Here is a 16,699-nt window from a genome sequence, read left to right as displayed (position 1 = left end):
AGAGCAGAACACAGAAGGGCTATAGGACTCATAGTGAACCCTCATGGCTCCTTCACCTCAGAGCTGCCCTTGGTTTTGATTCCTCTACTCCCTTGGAGTGTGCCTACATGAGGCCACAGAAGTTCAAAGGACTCTGGGGACAGCCGAGCAGAGGGACACCGTGCTCAGAGTGATGCTCTGAGGAAAAGCAGGGAACTGCCCATCACACCACGCTCAAAGGATGTGGTGCTTTGCAAACTCTGGTTATCTGGATACCAAGACAATCATCATTTCAAAGGTGCAGAAACTGAGACTTGAAAAGGTCAGACGTGTTATCTTCAGTGACTCTGATAATCTCTCAGTGTTTAAAAAAAATACTGAAAAATTTTCTTCCAGAAGCACGCTTTTCTCTTCTTTTCTAGATGTGCTTTCATGATTTAGGAAACAAGAAAGGATGTGGTTGTCATTGTATTTTTATTTTATTATAATTGTATGTGCACAGATGCATGCTGTGGCAAAAAAAAATGTGGAGGTCAGAAGACAACTTCTAGAGGTGGGTTCCCTCCTGAGGTTTGAACTCAAGTCATCAGGTTTGGCAGCAAGTTATGAAAGGAAAGTGTTACGCCCTCACTCTCTCCTTGTCCTATAGCAGAAAGAGGTCTTTGGACTATCTGTCACAACAGACCATTTCAGGGACTGTGGAGAAACATACAAAGACATATTCTGCAGTCTAATATTTGGGAGTGAACTTTTTCTTCAGAGGAAATCTTAGGGAGAACATGGAGGAAGAAGTCCTGAACTTCCCCATTTGAGAGCTCAAATGATGCCTCCGTTTATCCAGAAGCTCTTCTGAGAATTCCAACAATGCTTCTGAGCATAGAAGCAGAAGCATGTCACTAATAAAAGAAAGACCATCGGATGCCAAGATGCCTTCGCCAGCCCGCCATCTCCCCTCAGGGTCTCATGGGCTCATCTCTGCCCTGTGGTTCCTTTGGCTCTGGGGTTACAGTTTCTCTCACACATGGGGCAGATGCTCCCTTCACATCCTGCAGCTGGAGTGCAACCTCCCCTAATCTTGGTCATCCCCCAAGTCATTCCCACCATCTGGGCCCACACCATGTGCCGATGTGGTGGCACGTTCCTTGATTGTTGACTTGTTGACACACTTCCTCATATGCCTCATGGCCTGTTGCAAGGGTTATTAGCTGAACGTGGAGACAAGGCTTAACAAACCTCATATCTCTTGTTTGCAATGTCCCTGGAGAAACAAAGGAACAACATGGCAAAACAAAAATCACGATTAGATTGCTCAATATACTGAGGAGAAACCAGAGAATGTCGTCAGCCCCAGAGATCTATGGGTGGATGTCAGGCAGAAGAACATGTATCAACTGTCTGAGTACTCAGGAATGAAACAGTCTGACATCTGTGATTTGTTTAAAGATTACCCAACAGCTGGGGAGATGGTTTAGCAATTAAAGCGCTTGCCACACCAGCATTGGGGACCAGAGCTCGGCTATGTAAATATCTAATTCCAGCCTCAGAAGGCAAAGGCAGGGCTCCCTAGAGCAAGCTATCTAGCAAAACTAGTCATATCGGTGAGCTCTGGGTTTGACTGAGAGGCCTTGCCTTAATGACTAAGGTGGAAAAGTAATGGAGGACGATTCCAGACATCAATCTGAAGTCTCATGTGCAGGTGAAAATACTTACACATGTGCCTACATTAACATGCACATGCACATGCACGCACACACACACATACACACACATGCAAAAAATACACATATATGCATAAACACACACATGACAAAAACAGAAAAGAGAAAATAACCATAAAAATTAAAATTACCTGACAAAATAAAAGGTGCAAGAATGATAAGACAAGAAACAGAAGATGTTACCAGCCATCGGGTCTAAGTGGTGCGGGGACATTCACGGTTCTGTTTGGAGTGTATTTGAAGTGTTCTCTTATCAAAGCCCACTTGTTGTCAGTATACTGGTGTGATGTCTACCTTAGACACTTGACATATTCCCCCGTTTAAGTTTTTTTTATTAAAGCTGAGAATCACAGCCACTGTGACACTTACCAGGGTGATGAGGCAGCTCTCGGGCCCTGACCCTAAGAAGGGCCTGTGAGAAGTTGCGTTAGAACAGAGTTTTGACTTCTTCCAGGCACCTGGAAGCCAGCTATCCAGGAGTGGGAACAACGGGTGAAAACCCGCTGAGAGAAAGCCAGGGCACGACAGATGCTCTGAGCAAGCAGACTCCTGACTCATAAACACAGTTCATTATCAGCTAATACAAGCCAATTATCTTGCCTTCTAATCAGCTCTGGGTAAAGCAATAAGACACAGATCAATGTGGCTAGGCATCAGATATCAAACAGCGTAATGAGGGACATGAGAAGCAGGACTGTGAATCAGGACTTAGGCACCTCCAGTGACTGTCTCCTCCGAGAGGTCCGGACATGAGCAGGAGGATGACAGGGACAGGGCAGGAGCTCTGGCTTCCCTTCTTCACAAGAGCCACGTACCATGTGATCCATTTGTTTCTGTCTCCTGGACAAAGAGAGCATTTGCTGAGCATTGCTTGGAGAGCCAGATAGAGGGTTCAGAGCTGCCTACACTCACAGAGACCTCTCAGCTGTAGGCCAAGACCAGTAACACAAGATGTGACCAGTAATGCAGGTTCAGAAGAAGCTGGCACCAAGTTGGGGCATCTCGGAGGAAGCAGAAACTGTAGTTTAGCTGTGAAGCAAGGGTAAGGTTGAGGCATAAAAAACATAGGTGGGGGCTTCAGGATATTTTTTGGAAGATAGCAGCAAGGAAGGTTCTAAAGATGGTTAAAAATTTGACTTTAGGTGTAAGTATCAAGCTAACAGTAGCATAAAGAGTCATTTTCTGATCAATGCACAGTCTCATTCATACGCACTATTGCATTTTGGAAACCAATTTCCTGTATCTCCATCTGTCCACACTGTTTGCCCAGTCTTTGAAGATCCCCTAGTGTGGAATAGTCCTTGCTCCATGGCTTTGAGGCCAGCTGTAAACTCGCTTTGACCAGCAAGGGCTAGCATATAGCTGAGGCTGGAGGTGCGGGTTTGCACTGGGGCCTTGCTACTGTAACTCATCGCTGCAGTGACCGAGGGTGTACAGCAGAAACTGCTGGTTCATGGAGGATGCAGATCCTGTCCAAGAGAGTCTTAGATGAGAGTTTCCTCAGTCATTGAAGCCAAGGCTGGACAGCCCAGCCACACCCAGCCTTAATCAGCTAATCTCCAGTCATAACACATCCAGAGATCAATCCACACATCTACATGTCCTATCAATGCATGAGCTCAATAAATCTATCTGTATGTACATGTTCGTGCACACGTGAGGAGGCCGGAGGTCAATGTCAGGTGTCTTCCTTAATCAGATCACATGAGAAAAGGACAACATTGGCTCACACAAAGCTGTTTCCTGGCTTCTATATGTGTCATAGCACATACATGTCCATACATGCACATCACATGTACAAAATAAGTAAACATAATTAAAACTTGAAAAACATTTTGTAGAAGGTATGTATTTTTGGCCTCCAAACTATGGCCGACACCTTAGACCACACATAAACACAGCCTCCAAATCTAAATGTTTGGATTTTTAAAATTTATTTATTTATTTATTTAATGTGTATGGGTGCTTCACCTGTCTATAGGTCTATGCGTTGTGTATATCCAATGTGTGAGGAGGCCAGGAGATGGTGTCATATCCAATAGAATGGAAGTTACAGATGGTTGTGAGCCATCGTGCCGGCGATGAGAATTGGACCTGGGCTCTCTAGAAAAGCAGTTCGTGATCTTGGAGCCATCTCTCCAACACAAAATATCAGTATTTCTAAGGGACTACTATATCCAAGGATAAAAACATATTTCATCATACAATGATTCTCAAATTTTCGGCATATGGAAACACAGCTCCAGGGTTACTGTCAATAGAATCAATGTTTACTTTTCTAATCTTAAAATGTTGGCTGACCCTTGGCTCTTTTTAAAGGTTACAGCGGTACACAGGTCTCATGTCTGTCAGCAACTGCTATTAGGGAAAAAAATGTTTAATATGTGCATTTCAGTCTCAAGACCTTATCTCTCCTTCACCTTGGCCAGTTCTAAGCTAGGCTGATCTAATCTTTTCCTGACCCAAGAGTTGGGGCTGGGGTGAGGGAAAGAGCAGTGGGGAGGGAAGAAGAGAGAGAGAATGAGATTAAAGAGAAAAGAAAAAATACAAGAGGAGAGAGGCAAAGAAAGAGAGGCTAATTCTCTAGGACTGATGTCCAAGCCCAACCCTCTTTTTTCTCTATTTATCTATCTATCTCGATTTCTATCTCACTTCCTCTCTCAGAGAATAAGCACAAATAAACCCAAAGGACTCAGCAGCCCTCAGATGTGGCCACAGCATCCAGCTGGCTCCACGTCACCTGCCTACCACCTTGCCAAAGAATCCTCAATAGCAAATGCAACCCAAACTTGTTCCCCACTGAACCCAGAACACGTGTTTCCAGGAAGCAATTTGACAGATTCATCTGACTGAGAGCATGTCTATCTGGCTTCCTCGATGTCTATGGCAAAGCAGACATTTTTAAAATGCAAAGATCTTGCTTGTACTTCTCTGTCAAAGTGCGTTCCTAAGCTCCTTCTGCAGCTCCACTCCAACCCCAACAACCTTCCAGCTATGAGCCTTTTCTCATGACAACCCCACCTCTGAAATCCTTCTCTTCACCTCCGACTCCCAGCATTGCCCACCCCAGCCCCTGGTCCACCCAGTCTTGCTTTCGCCCTGCCCTAGGATAGAATTAAGCTATGCCAGGGCTGAGCACTGTGGAGGCTTTTTGTCACCACAAGCAAGAACAGCTTGTTCTGATGGCACGGTCCTTATCTGTCAGACAGAAATATCCCGATTTGTGACATTAAACCCAGCAAGGCAGAAAATGAGAGAGCTGCTAAGCCAGATTGTCAGGAAAGCAGTCATCAGAAACCAATATAGCTAGTCCCTAGGATACAAGGTCAGGAGCGTGAGTAGCAAGGCATTGTTGTGCACAAGCAAAACGCAACCCTTCCTCAGCCAAGCAAAGCTACTTCCCTGACCAGACAAGGCTCAGCCACTCACACAGAAAAGGAAGCCTGCGGTGCTGCATGCAGCGCCACCTGGTGGCTATTTATCCAGCCTGACGTCCATCAGGAACACCTGGTCACTTCTGTTCATTTGTCGAGATGTCACCAGTCCTGAAAGGGAAAACTCAAAACTCAAAAAAACAAAACAAACAAAAAACCCTAATTCCGTTACAAATAAAGTAACTTCTTCACTTGCTAAGGCAGATGCGAGCATTCAGACTAAACTTGAGCCCAGAACCCTTCTTTTTTTTTTTTTTTATTATTATTAACTTGAGTATTTCTTATTTACATTTCGAGTGTTATTCCCTTTCCCGGTTTCCGGGCAAACATCCCCCTCCCCCCTCCCCTTCCTTATGGGTGTTCCCCTCCCCACCCTCCCCCCATTGCCGCCCTCCCCCCAACAGTCTAGTTCACTGGGGGTTCAGTCTTAGCAGGACCCAGGGCTTCCCCTTCCACTGGTGCTCTTACTAGGATATTCATTGCTACCTATGAGGTCAGAGTCCAGGGTCAGTCCATGTATAGTCTTTAGGTAGTGGCTTAGTCCCTGGAAGCTGCCCAGAACCCTTCTAAAGGATGCACGTGGCGGTGCGTCCTTTGTATCCCGCACAGAAGCGATAGAAGCAGGTGGGTCCTGGGGCCCATTAACTGGCCAGCCTATGAGACCCCAGGCCAATTGAGAGACCTTGTCTCAAATGATAAAGTAGACAGGACCTCAGGCTATCCTCTGGCTCTATACTCACTTGTACGTGCGTGCGTGCGTGCGTGCGTGCGTATTGTCCCAGTACCGAGGTGGCTGAAGCTGGAGAATTAAAAATTTGACATCAACATGGCTACATAACACAGAGAGACAGAGAGAGAGACGGGGAGAGAGAGACGGGGTGGGGGGAGAGAAAGAGAGAGAGGACAGACAGACACACACACACACGCACACGCACGCGCGCGCTTCAGAGTCATGTTCCAAGGATGTCCTTGGAAATTGTTTATTTAGCTAAGGATAGGACATTACTATCTCCAGCTAAAAGTGTTCACACTATCCATGATAATTTACAATCCTAACCCGAGCAATCCCGGTAAACAAAACAGACAGTGTTCTGGAAAGTGGGCTGCAGTCTACTTTAGTGTAGTCTACTTCGTCCACTAAAGTGCAGGCAAAGCTAGTCAGTAGGCTCTGGAGACCCCGCAGCAGGGGGAGGCTCATTGGAAGCCTCTAGCCTACTCTGCTCCTGTCTCCTGGGTTCCTGCAGGCAGCTTTTGCGTTCCTTGGCCTTTTGGGGTTTTTTGCAAAAAGGAAGGATGGAGAACCAACTTGGGGCGGGGGGTTCGAAGTTTGTCCTTTTCCCACCTTAGGAATGGGGAAATACCGGTGTCCCAGGGCTGGGGGCAAGGCTGCCGAGCAACAGGACAAGGCCAAGTCACTGCTCTCACTTCTGAGCCTCTAAGTCATCAGACAGAGAGATGTGTGGAGGTCCTAAAACCTCAGGTAATAACAGGGCAAAAAGAGCTAGGGACCCAGTAACCCAAATGCCAGGCCACTTGGCCTCACCAGATCCTGAAGTGCCCTAGGGGTAGACAACGGGCCAGTCTCGGCAGCCGCCTACCCCTAGAAAGGGCCAAGGGTTTATATAAAATACAGACTGAGGCCAGGGCCTCAGGAGTAACAACTGAAATGCAGGCATCTAAAGTGCAAGCTTTGGGGCCAGAGGTATGGTTCAGAGGTTAAAAGCACTGGCTGCTCTTCCAGAGGTCCTGAGTTCAATTCCCAGTAACCACATGGTGGCTCACAACCATCTGTAATGGGATCTGGTGCCCTCTTCTGGGCTGCAGGCAGAACACGGTATTATTAATTAATTAATTAATTAATTAATTAATTAATTTTTTAAAATGCAAACCTTGCTTTGTCCTCTTGCTGGGTGAGGGCTGGCCAGGTGTCTGAACGCTGGGAGTGTCTTAGTCTGGTGAATAAGAAAGAATGTAAAGAGAGGGTGTAGGTAGCACTTCCCTCCGTCTGGGGCCCTGGACTGAATTCAGAGGAGAAAGGGAGAGGAGCACCCATCCATCTCTGCTTCATGGTCCCACCGTGGCTAAACCAGGAGCTGAAATAAAAAGAAACCTTTCCTTCTTTATGTTGGTATCGTTGGGTGTTTTGTCACAGCAATGAGAAAAATGAGGAGTAGGAGGGAGGAAAGGAAGGAGGAAGGGAGGGAGGGAGGGAGGGAGGGAGGGAGGGCTATCTACCCACTGCGGCAGTGATCCTTCACTTCCAATTTTACAATTCTGTTTAACCTCTACCAAAAAACACAAAATGCCTGCCCTAAACTGTGTAAATAGTATATCCTGTAGATGTGTCCCAAAAAAGTTGCTGCTTTTCCAAGTGGCTCCTAAAGCAAACCCCAGTCAAGGTCACACACCAACTTCTGACCTCCACATCGCTAGACAGAGATGCTGAGATTCCCAGACTTCCTCCGGGTACGACCCCCACACATTGAATTCAGGTCCCTTTTCCCAGACACAAACCTCCACACCCTCACCCTGGCACTAGGGCTGCCCACCAGCATCCAGATGACAGAACGGCACAGGAAAGCCCTTTCCGCTTGTATCCAAGAGCGTCTAAAGATACCCCCTTCCCCACCAAACCATTCACCACCAGACTAGGCTGGGACTAGAACTACTTTTCACTCTAAAGAGAAAAAAAAAAGTACAGAACATAGTCCAAGGGCTTAACAGTAGCCCTGCCTCCTGCCTGAAATAAATGTGGATGACCCAATACACCAGTGGGATACACACCTATTACCCCAGTACTGAGGTAGCTGAGGCTGGAGAACTACAAGTTTGACATCAACGTGCCTATGTAACAAAACCTTGTCTCAAGCAAAGCATGAAGTTAATAAAATGCATCACCTCCTGCCCACTGCAATGCGCCAACTGCAAACTGCATCCTCCACCCGCGTGCTCAACCTCTGCGCCAGCGCGATTCCAAAGGCCAGGAGCGCCACCTGCTGCTCAGAATGTGGAAAGTCTGGTTGGTCCTTCCTCTTCAACCTAATCAACTTCTCTGTGGGATGTTTTAATCTTTTGAGGGTGTTGGTTGTCTGGATAATCCAAAAGTAAGTTAACACAAATACACACCAAATTATCAAAAATGATAACAGAGCAAGCTTGATTCTGATGTAGGGTTTATTTTGCATTTCAGGAGATGCTGGCAGATTCTGCCAGAGGTCAGCTAACATCTTAAGGAAGCATTTACATCAACAGAGGTCCAAGGATCCAGCTACAAGCTGCACGCTGGCCATAAAAATGACTATGAGAATGGAGCGAGTGTGTCCAATCATGTCACAAGTATATCTAATTCAGAAGAACCTTGGACAGAGCAGCCAGGGTCATGTACGAAGGACAATTGTGTGAACACAGAACACCCCCCCACCAGTGTGGTGTTTATAGATCATAGGTCATAGATGTGGCCTTCCATGAAGCTAATTTGTGGTCTGTGTGATGGGCCATGAGTGACAGGGATATGAAATGCACACCTGATGCCCAGAAGTGCTGTTAGGCTCCTTTAATCCCAGCACTCGGAAGGCAGAGGAAGGCTGACCTCTGTGAGTTCAAGGCCAGCTTGGTCTACAGATGGAGTTTCAGGACAGCCAGGGATACACAGAGAAACCCTATCTTGAAAAAGAAACGAGAGAGAGAGAGAGAGAGAGAGAGAGAGAGAGAGAGAGAGAGAGAGAGAGAGAGAGAGGAACAAAAAGACGCACCTCTTATTGTCTGTAGTATTTAACAAACAGTGTATAAAATGGTTTCATTCTTTCTAGTTTTTTTTCCTGTTTGTCTGCCTCTGTGTGTATCTGTGTCTCTGTCTCTCTGACTGCTGTGTAGCTATTTCCTCTAAAATGAAAACATTCCCCTTAGAAGGAGGGAGGTTCAAAAGACTTAAAACTAAACTTCCACACCTAGGAAAGTTACTAAGTTACAACACTCAGCTGTGTGAATATCAGAATGTGAGACTATTATACAGGTGGTAAACAAATGGCGGAGGCCAGGAAGTGGAACCCCGGGAGAGATGCCTGCAAATTGAGTAGGGAACTCCGGGGTACAGCTTCCCAGAGTTATCGCTCATGCTGCAGGGGGTTTTTCAGCAATGCAGCTGCCTCTGAAACAAGCATGCCTTGTAACTCTTCATCGTTCTCCTGGAGATAACCCCTATAAGCTAACTGATCACCAAGCTAGACTGAGGTGGAATCATTCCTCCAGTTTGCAATTGGTATTGTATCTGTTTGTGTCTCTCCAGAAATCATATAATATAACATTCTCTTTCTGTTTCTCTGTCTCATCTCTGTGTGTCTATTTCTGTGAACATCACTCTCTGATTCTGATTCTGATTCTTCTTCTTCTTCTTCTTCTTCTTCTTCTTCTTCTTCTTCTTCTTCTTCCTCTTCCTCCTCCTCCTCCTCCACCTCCTCCTCCTCCTCATCCCTCCCTCCCTCTCTCTCTCTCTCTCTCTCTCTCTCTCTATATATATATATATATATATATATATATATATATATATAACTTAGTTTCTGTGTCTGTGTCTGTGTCTGTGATTCAGTGTGTATATCTGTGTGTCTCTGTCTCTGTTTCTCCTCTCTCTCTCTCTCTCTCTCTCTCTCTCTCACACACACACACACACACACACACACACACACACTCACTCACTCACTCAAACACACACATTGCTATTTGATGTGTGATGGATAGGTAAATGGATAAAGTTCATATAGAGGATATTGTGGTTCCTTTTCCTGTTGCTGTAATAAAATACCCTGATAAAAGAAACTAATAGGAGAAACAGGTTCTTTTAGCTCTCAATTCAAGACCCAGGCTATCATGGCAGGAAAGTCAAAGCAGTCGGAGCTTAGAGCACATGCTCACCCCACATGCACAGTCAAGGCAGAAAAGACAACCTCTGCCTAGGTTTCCTTTCCCATCCTTGGGTATACATTCCAAGGTCCCAACCCAGGAAGTAGTACTGCCCACAGTGAACATGTCTTCCCACCTCAATCAATGTAACCAAGATAATTCACCCACAAAAATGACCAGAGGCCCATCACCAGATGTTCTAGATTCTATTAATTGGCAATCAACATTAATCATCATAAGTGGCTTACTAGAATTTTCTACCTCTAAAGGGAGTGCTTCCGTGACTCACCATGAGTCTGGTTAGGGCTGATTATGGTGTCTCACAATCCCCATGTTCCCAGGGCTCATAATTACATCCATCTGTTGTTCTCCTTAGTCATCCCGAAGGTCAGATATGGTCACTCTGTTCCCTGTACGGGCCAGCTTCTGGTCCCTTCTAACGGTCTATCTTCTTTGAACCAGGAATGCCCAGGGCTTTTTTTGTGGCAAAAGCTCTGGTACCAAGCTGAATGGGCAAATAAATCTCTGGGCACTGGCCTTAGGTGCTTGAATCCCACTGGCTAAGGTGAATCACATGACTTCCTTAAGGCAGGAAGGTGCAGTCTTCTCCCAGAAACAACAAAGAATAGGAAGTCAAGTAGAGAATCAGATAAACCGTACAATCTACCACGGACTCTAATTGGTTGGTTGGTTGGGGTTTTTGGTGGTGGTGGTGGTTTGTTTGTTGGTTGTTTTTTTTTTTTTTTTTTTTTTTTTTTTTTGGTTGGTTGGTTGGGTTTTTTTGTTTGTTTTGTTTTGTTCTTGCTTCCTTGTTGAGACAGTCACATGGGTGTCCCTGTCCCTGATCCACCAGCTCCAGGTTTCCCATGATTATGTGGTTTCCACAGAGCTGAGAAACTAGGATCTGTTCCCAAATTCGGGGGTGGGGGGACTTTTGCCTGGCGGGATGTGTCAAATGTTCACCTCCAGTTCAGCCAGCTGTGTCTGATGGTGACAGCAGATCACATGGCCCAGACACCCTCCATCAGGAGAGTGAGATGGGACTGTGTGGTAGACAGGAAGTGACTGGTGTTCCTATTGCCACCCCTAAGTGTCAGGAGCCAACAAGCTAATAACTAGCAGGTGATCGTCCTGAGATGGGTCCGCCTTGGATTAAAATCTACGACAGAGCTCTGGTAGGCAAGACCCAGGAGGAATTCATTTTAGGAAAGATCCCTGCTGTTAAGCTGTTAATGTACTTTTCCTGATATATATACATACATATATATATATATATATATATATATATATATATATATATCTCACTAGGTATTATCCCACCCTTTTGAGCAGATCTCTGCAGAACTATGATGATGTCCTGTCTTACAGTGATGCTATATAGACAAATAGAAGACTTCTTAATTCCTAATGATGATCCCATAAGAATTTCCAAAGTTATTGCAATTATTAAGCTCTTTTAATAACACTGCTATTAAACCCTTTCTGATAATCAAAACTGCAGTGAGAACTCTGCCAGTTTTTACAGCCACTACTGAGATAGAAAGCAGGTATCAACTAATGAGAGCACTTTCCAAAAGGTTGTAAAACCATTAACAAATGGTCATAAAAAGGAAACTAACTATTATAGGTGCTAGGATAGAAGATAAAAAATATTGATGGTTTATCTATACAAAATATCACTAATAACTTAGCTATGGCTTTTTAGCTCCCCACAAACTTGTGGAGCTGTGACACATAGTGAGTGCCTAGCCAGATAATCACTCCTAATGGATATGCACGTAAACGTTCTTTGCTGTAAACTTCTTACTCGATTTATGATTTGAATTTATGTATGAACTTGTGATGAACTTTTTACCATGTGCTCCTGTATTCTGAAAGATGTTTAAGTGCTGAGGACAAAGAGAGGAGAGCATTCTTTTCTAAGCATTCTCCTTGTCCCACATTTTTAGATTCTATTAATCCCTTTTTCTCAGATCTCTTATCCCCTTTTTCTCAGAAACCCCTTTCCTCTTTCTGTTTTAGAGCTTTCATAGGAAACTTTTCAGAACTTAGAAATAAAAACTAAAACCACTTTCTAAGTGTCACTTTTTCTTCCTGCGAATTCAACTAGCAGGTTGGAAGTTAGAGCTGCCCAGTTCCTGCAGAGACATAACAAAGACTGCTTTACTGAATCCCAGACCTTAGGCTACAGGTGTTAATCACCTAAACCAGCGACTTACAGCCCTCACCTCAAAAAAAGCAGGAATGTTTTTAAGGACCTTTTAGAAACTATCAACAAGCATTTAGTATAGTTAGAGAGCTAGAACATCCAGAAACCATCAGTCTTTAAAGCCACACCTGAGTCCGACTCTGTGTCTCATTTCAACCTGCTCCAGGACAGGAGGTCCCCAGCACCTAAGTGTCACCCTAGCTTCTGTTCCTCATTCTGGGTCATGCCCTACAAGCTGCCATGTAGGCTGCCCTGCAGTGGGGAGAGGGAGGTATGAAGATACCCATCTAAACCTAGGTCAAAAGCTGTGATTCCCAGGGAGAAGTAGCATGCCTGGGAGCTTGTGTCAGCCTTGAGAGGTAAGCATGTGGAGATGTGTGCCAGAAGGCACAGCTGCTGCTCCTGCTCTGGCCAACAGAGGACCTCATGCCTGGTTATTGTGAGGCCAGCCTGGGCTATATAGTGGGTTCCAAGCCAGACCAGGCTACAGAGAAGGACCCTGTCTCTAAAAGAAAGGAAGAAAGAGACAGAAACACTGAAAGAGGAATGGTGAAAGATAAGGAAGGGAAGAAGAAAAAGAGAGAAGGGAATGGAGGGGGAGAGAGGAGGGGAAAGGAAACAGGAGAGAAGAAAAGAGAGGAGAGGAGGGGAAGGGGAGGAGGGGGAGAAGGTAAGAGGAGAGGGGAGGGGAGGAGAGCAGAAGGAATGGGGGAGGAAGAGGAAGGAAAGGAGAGAAGGGGAAGGAAAGGGAGAAGAGGGGAGAAGAGGAGAGACAAGGAGAGGAGAAGAGAGGAGAGGAGAGGTGAGGGGAGGGGAGAGGACAAGAGGGAAGGGGAGAGGAGAGGAGAAGAGGGGAGGGGAGGGGAGAGGACAAGAGGGAAGGGGAGAGGAGAGGAGAAGAGGGGAGGGGAGGGGAGAGGGAAGGGGAGGAGAGAGGAGAGGAGAAGAGGGGAGGGGAGGGGAGAGGAGAGGGAAGGGGAGGAGAGAGGGGAGGGGAGAGGAGAGGAGAGGAGGGGAGAAGGATGAAATGGAGGGGGAGGACTGGGGAAAAGGTGAGAGGGGAGGGGAGAGGAAGGAAGGGAGGGGAAGGAAGGAGGAGAAAGAAAGAGGGCAGAGAAGGGGGGGAGAAGAGAAAGAAGAGAGGGGAGGAGAGGAGAGAAGGAGAAAGGAAAGGGATAAAGCCAGGAAGTGTGGGTCACCTTACAGGAAGTAAATAGGCTTTTCGAAGAGACAGCCAAGCTGAAAAGAGACAAATGCTCAACCCTTGAGCAATGTTTGTAGGGCTGAGAGCCAAGCCAAGAAGTTCAAAGTGTCCACCTGGCAGGCGCAGAGCCAAAGCCATTCGATCCAGGCAGAATCTCTGTGGCTCTGTTCAAACTTGGATGGTCTCCTAACAATGATTCTCCGCTTGGGGGAACTTTGAAGCAAGGTACACAGCAAAAGGAATCACCCTCTTCAGTCTGAAGGTTTGGCTTTGGGCATTTGCTAAGAATAGAACCAGATTCACTAATGTCTTTGGGGAGAGGGATGCTCCTCCAGTTCTGTTTTGTTTGAAATGTCTTTGCTTCTGCTTCTTAAAGAGTACAAGAGAGGAGCAGTCAGGGGCCACGGCTGGAACATAAAGAACTAAGCCCTGCCCGTGGGGTGCAGAAACATGAAAGCAAGGTGTCTGTATTACTTCTGCTGTGAGTTTTCAAGTCTTTTCACCAGAGTTCAGTGTAATTCCTGCAGGGAACCTGAGACAGTGAGGCTCAGTCTGCAAAGCTCTCACAAGCATAGGGTCCTGAGTTCAATACCCAGAACCCATGTTAAAGCTAGACATGATAGAGCATTTATAATCCCAGTGCTGGGGTGGATGACATGTGGGTATCTATCTAGGGATCACTGACAAGCTAGTCTAGGTTATTTGGTGACTTCCAGGCCAGTGTCTCAAAACCTGAGATGGATAGTACTTGAGGAACAGCATCTAAGGGTGTCCTCAGGTTTCTGCATACAGGTGCACCTGCACTCACACACACACACACACACAGAGAGAGAGAGAGAGAGAGAGAGAGAGAGAGAGAGAGAGAGAAATACACACAACATGCCACGAGAGAACAGCTTTTCACACACCCATCTTCCCATGTCTCAGGGCATAGCCTGGTCATCTCCATAAGAAGCATGTGTATTAGAACTATATTATAAGCCCTTCAAGGAGAGCCCATGCCCTTCTGGAGATTGAGTAGTAATTCCTGGTTTCTCCTCCCTCAAATCCCCCTTCCCTCTCTACCTAGTGAGGATCGATGCTTCTTTAATGCCCAAGTAAAATTAACACAACAAGGATAGACGCTAGAGACAAGAACAGGGGTACCGGGCCAATCTGCACTAAGGTCCACCTCCATTGTAAACTAAGAATGGGCATATCAGGTCATCCTGTACCCCCATTTCTCCATCTGTAAAGCAGGATGAGAACTGTCAACACGAAATACCGCTCTTGCTCCATACAGAAAATATTGGGAGCCAAACATGAGGGACCATGACCTGGCGGCATTCACATTGTCCTAAATGATACATCCCATCCTGGAAACGGTTATGTGATTTTATTATTATTATTAATTATTATAAAACAAAGTCTCAGATCAATGAATTTACCAATTCATACTGGTGGCGTGATCAGGCAGGCGGCTGACAGCGAAGTGGGGAAATCTCTTCGGCCGGCTTTGAATGCTCTCAGTCTTAGCTTTGGGTTAGTAGGAGCCAGTGCCCAGCTGAGTTACTACGTTCCAACAGCTCTGTCTGTCAGGTCATACATACAGTTGGGTGATACATGACTATTAATGGGATGGGAGATAACCCAAAGTAAATTTTGGCTCTCAATCTGTACATTCCAGTTCTCCAAAATCGTGAAATTCTAATCAGTCAGCCCGCAGATTCATAAAAAAAAAAAAAGTGTTGGGTTGTTTTTTGTTTTTTCACGGAATTTCAGTTTGTAGAACCACATGTATTGGTCTCTTTGTCAAAGGTTAAAATACAGCTGTGTCGAACTACTTTCCCAGCTCTCCCCACCATTGAACAAGGCAGATCTTTCTCTGTTATTCATCGTGTTTTATTGTGATAGAAAAGCCAAGAATCACCTCATTCACTGTGTGGGGGAGCTTGAGAGATGTGAAACACACTCATGTAGCCCACCATGAACTCGACTTCAAGAAGAAAACAGAATTCATCGTTATTATCAAAACTCCTCATTCGTGGCAATTCTTACCCAAAAAAAAGTATTAAAGACTTCAGATATACAAATCTAAAAATATCATACATCATTCAACATTAGGTTGTTGCTTTCTAAACACTCTTTAGACTATGACAGGTGGCTCTTCTCTTTCCCTAGATCTGTGGAGAAGTGTCTTGCATGATCTTGCTCGCAGACGTCCCCTCTCTTCTCTGTCCTCAAGGAGACCAAACTGGACAGATGTCCCAGGCAGGTTACGACACGTGCTCTGCAACCTTCTTGTGCTGGCTCTGGAAGCGACCCTCGCTGCTGGGGGACTCCTCCTTCTGTGGGTTCACTGTGCTGGGGTGCCCCACCATCCCAATCCAGGGATGATGTAGGACCTGGTGGGCCGTGTACCGCTTCTTGGGGTCCACTACCAGCAAATTTCTCACCAGATCTTTGGCAGCTATGGGAGGGGGAGAAATTGGGAGGAAAGTAATGAATGAGGGTGGCTCTGAAGTGTTCCTTCCAAAGCATGAGGTGGGAACCCATACATCCACATTAGCACTGGGAGCAGGGGTGCTAACAAACTTTCCTTGTCCAGGGCAACATGACAGAAGACAGAAAAACCCCAGACCTGTCCCAGTCACTCATAACCACTGAGCATTAGCAATCAGGTTAAGCTAAAGCAGGAGGATTACCTGAGTCTGAGGCTAGCCTAGGAGAGCTACATTTACATAGTGAGTTCCCAGATAGCCTGGGCTACAGAGTGAAGTCCAGTCCAAAAGAAAGATAGGAAGGATGGAAAGATGAAAGGATGGAAGGAAGGAAAGAAGGAGGGGGGAGAAAAGGACAGAGAAAGAGGAAGAAACAGCAGAGGGGAGAGAGGAGAAAAAGAAGGGGAGGAGAGGAAAGGGGAATGAAAGGCTGTAGGAAAAAAGGGGGAGGAAGGAAGGAGGGAATGATGGAAGGGAAGGGAAGAGGAAATGGGAAAGAAAGACAAGGAGAAGGAAGAAGAGAAATCTGGCTAGTGGTACTCTATTGACTGAAATAATTCACAGTTAGAATTGGCTGTGTGTGACCAAGGCTAATTAGCACAGCTGCACAGGAAAGCGCTCCGGTTCTTTATGTCAAACTTCTAACATCTGCATACCCAGGCCAAGGAAACAGAGGGCAGGGCACCACGTCTCCGTATTTCAAAGTGTCGAAGCAAACTAACAAATCTTTAAATCAAACCTGTTCCCTTTCCCGAAGCTAATAGATATTTCTGCATGCT

At 45.8% G+C, this 16,699-nt stretch overlaps 1 protein-coding gene and 1 long non-coding RNA gene across 2 annotated transcripts in view; both read right to left on the bottom strand.

Annotated features, from left to right (window-relative positions):
- Positions 1-434: 434 nt before the first annotated feature.
- On the bottom strand, positions 435-7,230 carry LOC108351782 (uncharacterized). The gene is made up of 4 exons (XR_005488479.2): positions 7,021-7,230; positions 5,127-5,242; positions 2,067-2,537; positions 435-1,237 (listed from the first exon to the last, which is right to left on the bottom strand). It is a non-coding gene; the product is annotated as an uncharacterized LOC108351782 (long non-coding RNA).
- A 7,640-nt stretch (positions 7,231-14,870) lies between these two features.
- Dclk3 (doublecortin-like kinase 3) overlaps positions 14,871-16,699 on the bottom strand; it is a 52,447-nt gene continuing 50,618 nt past the window's right edge. The window contains exon 5 of the mRNA NM_001191800.1: positions 14,871-15,889. Coding sequence (NP_001178729.1) covers positions 15,696-15,889 — 194 coding nt within the window. The 3' untranslated portion in view covers positions 14,871-15,695. The remainder of the gene's footprint in view (positions 15,890-16,699) is intronic.

This window comes from Rattus norvegicus, chromosome 8 (genome assembly GCF_036323735.1).
Source record: "Rattus norvegicus strain BN/NHsdMcwi chromosome 8, GRCr8, whole genome shotgun sequence".
Taxonomy (NCBI): domain Eukaryota; kingdom Metazoa; phylum Chordata; class Mammalia; order Rodentia; family Muridae; genus Rattus; species Rattus norvegicus.
This window is presented reverse-complemented; position numbering and strand designations above follow the sequence as displayed.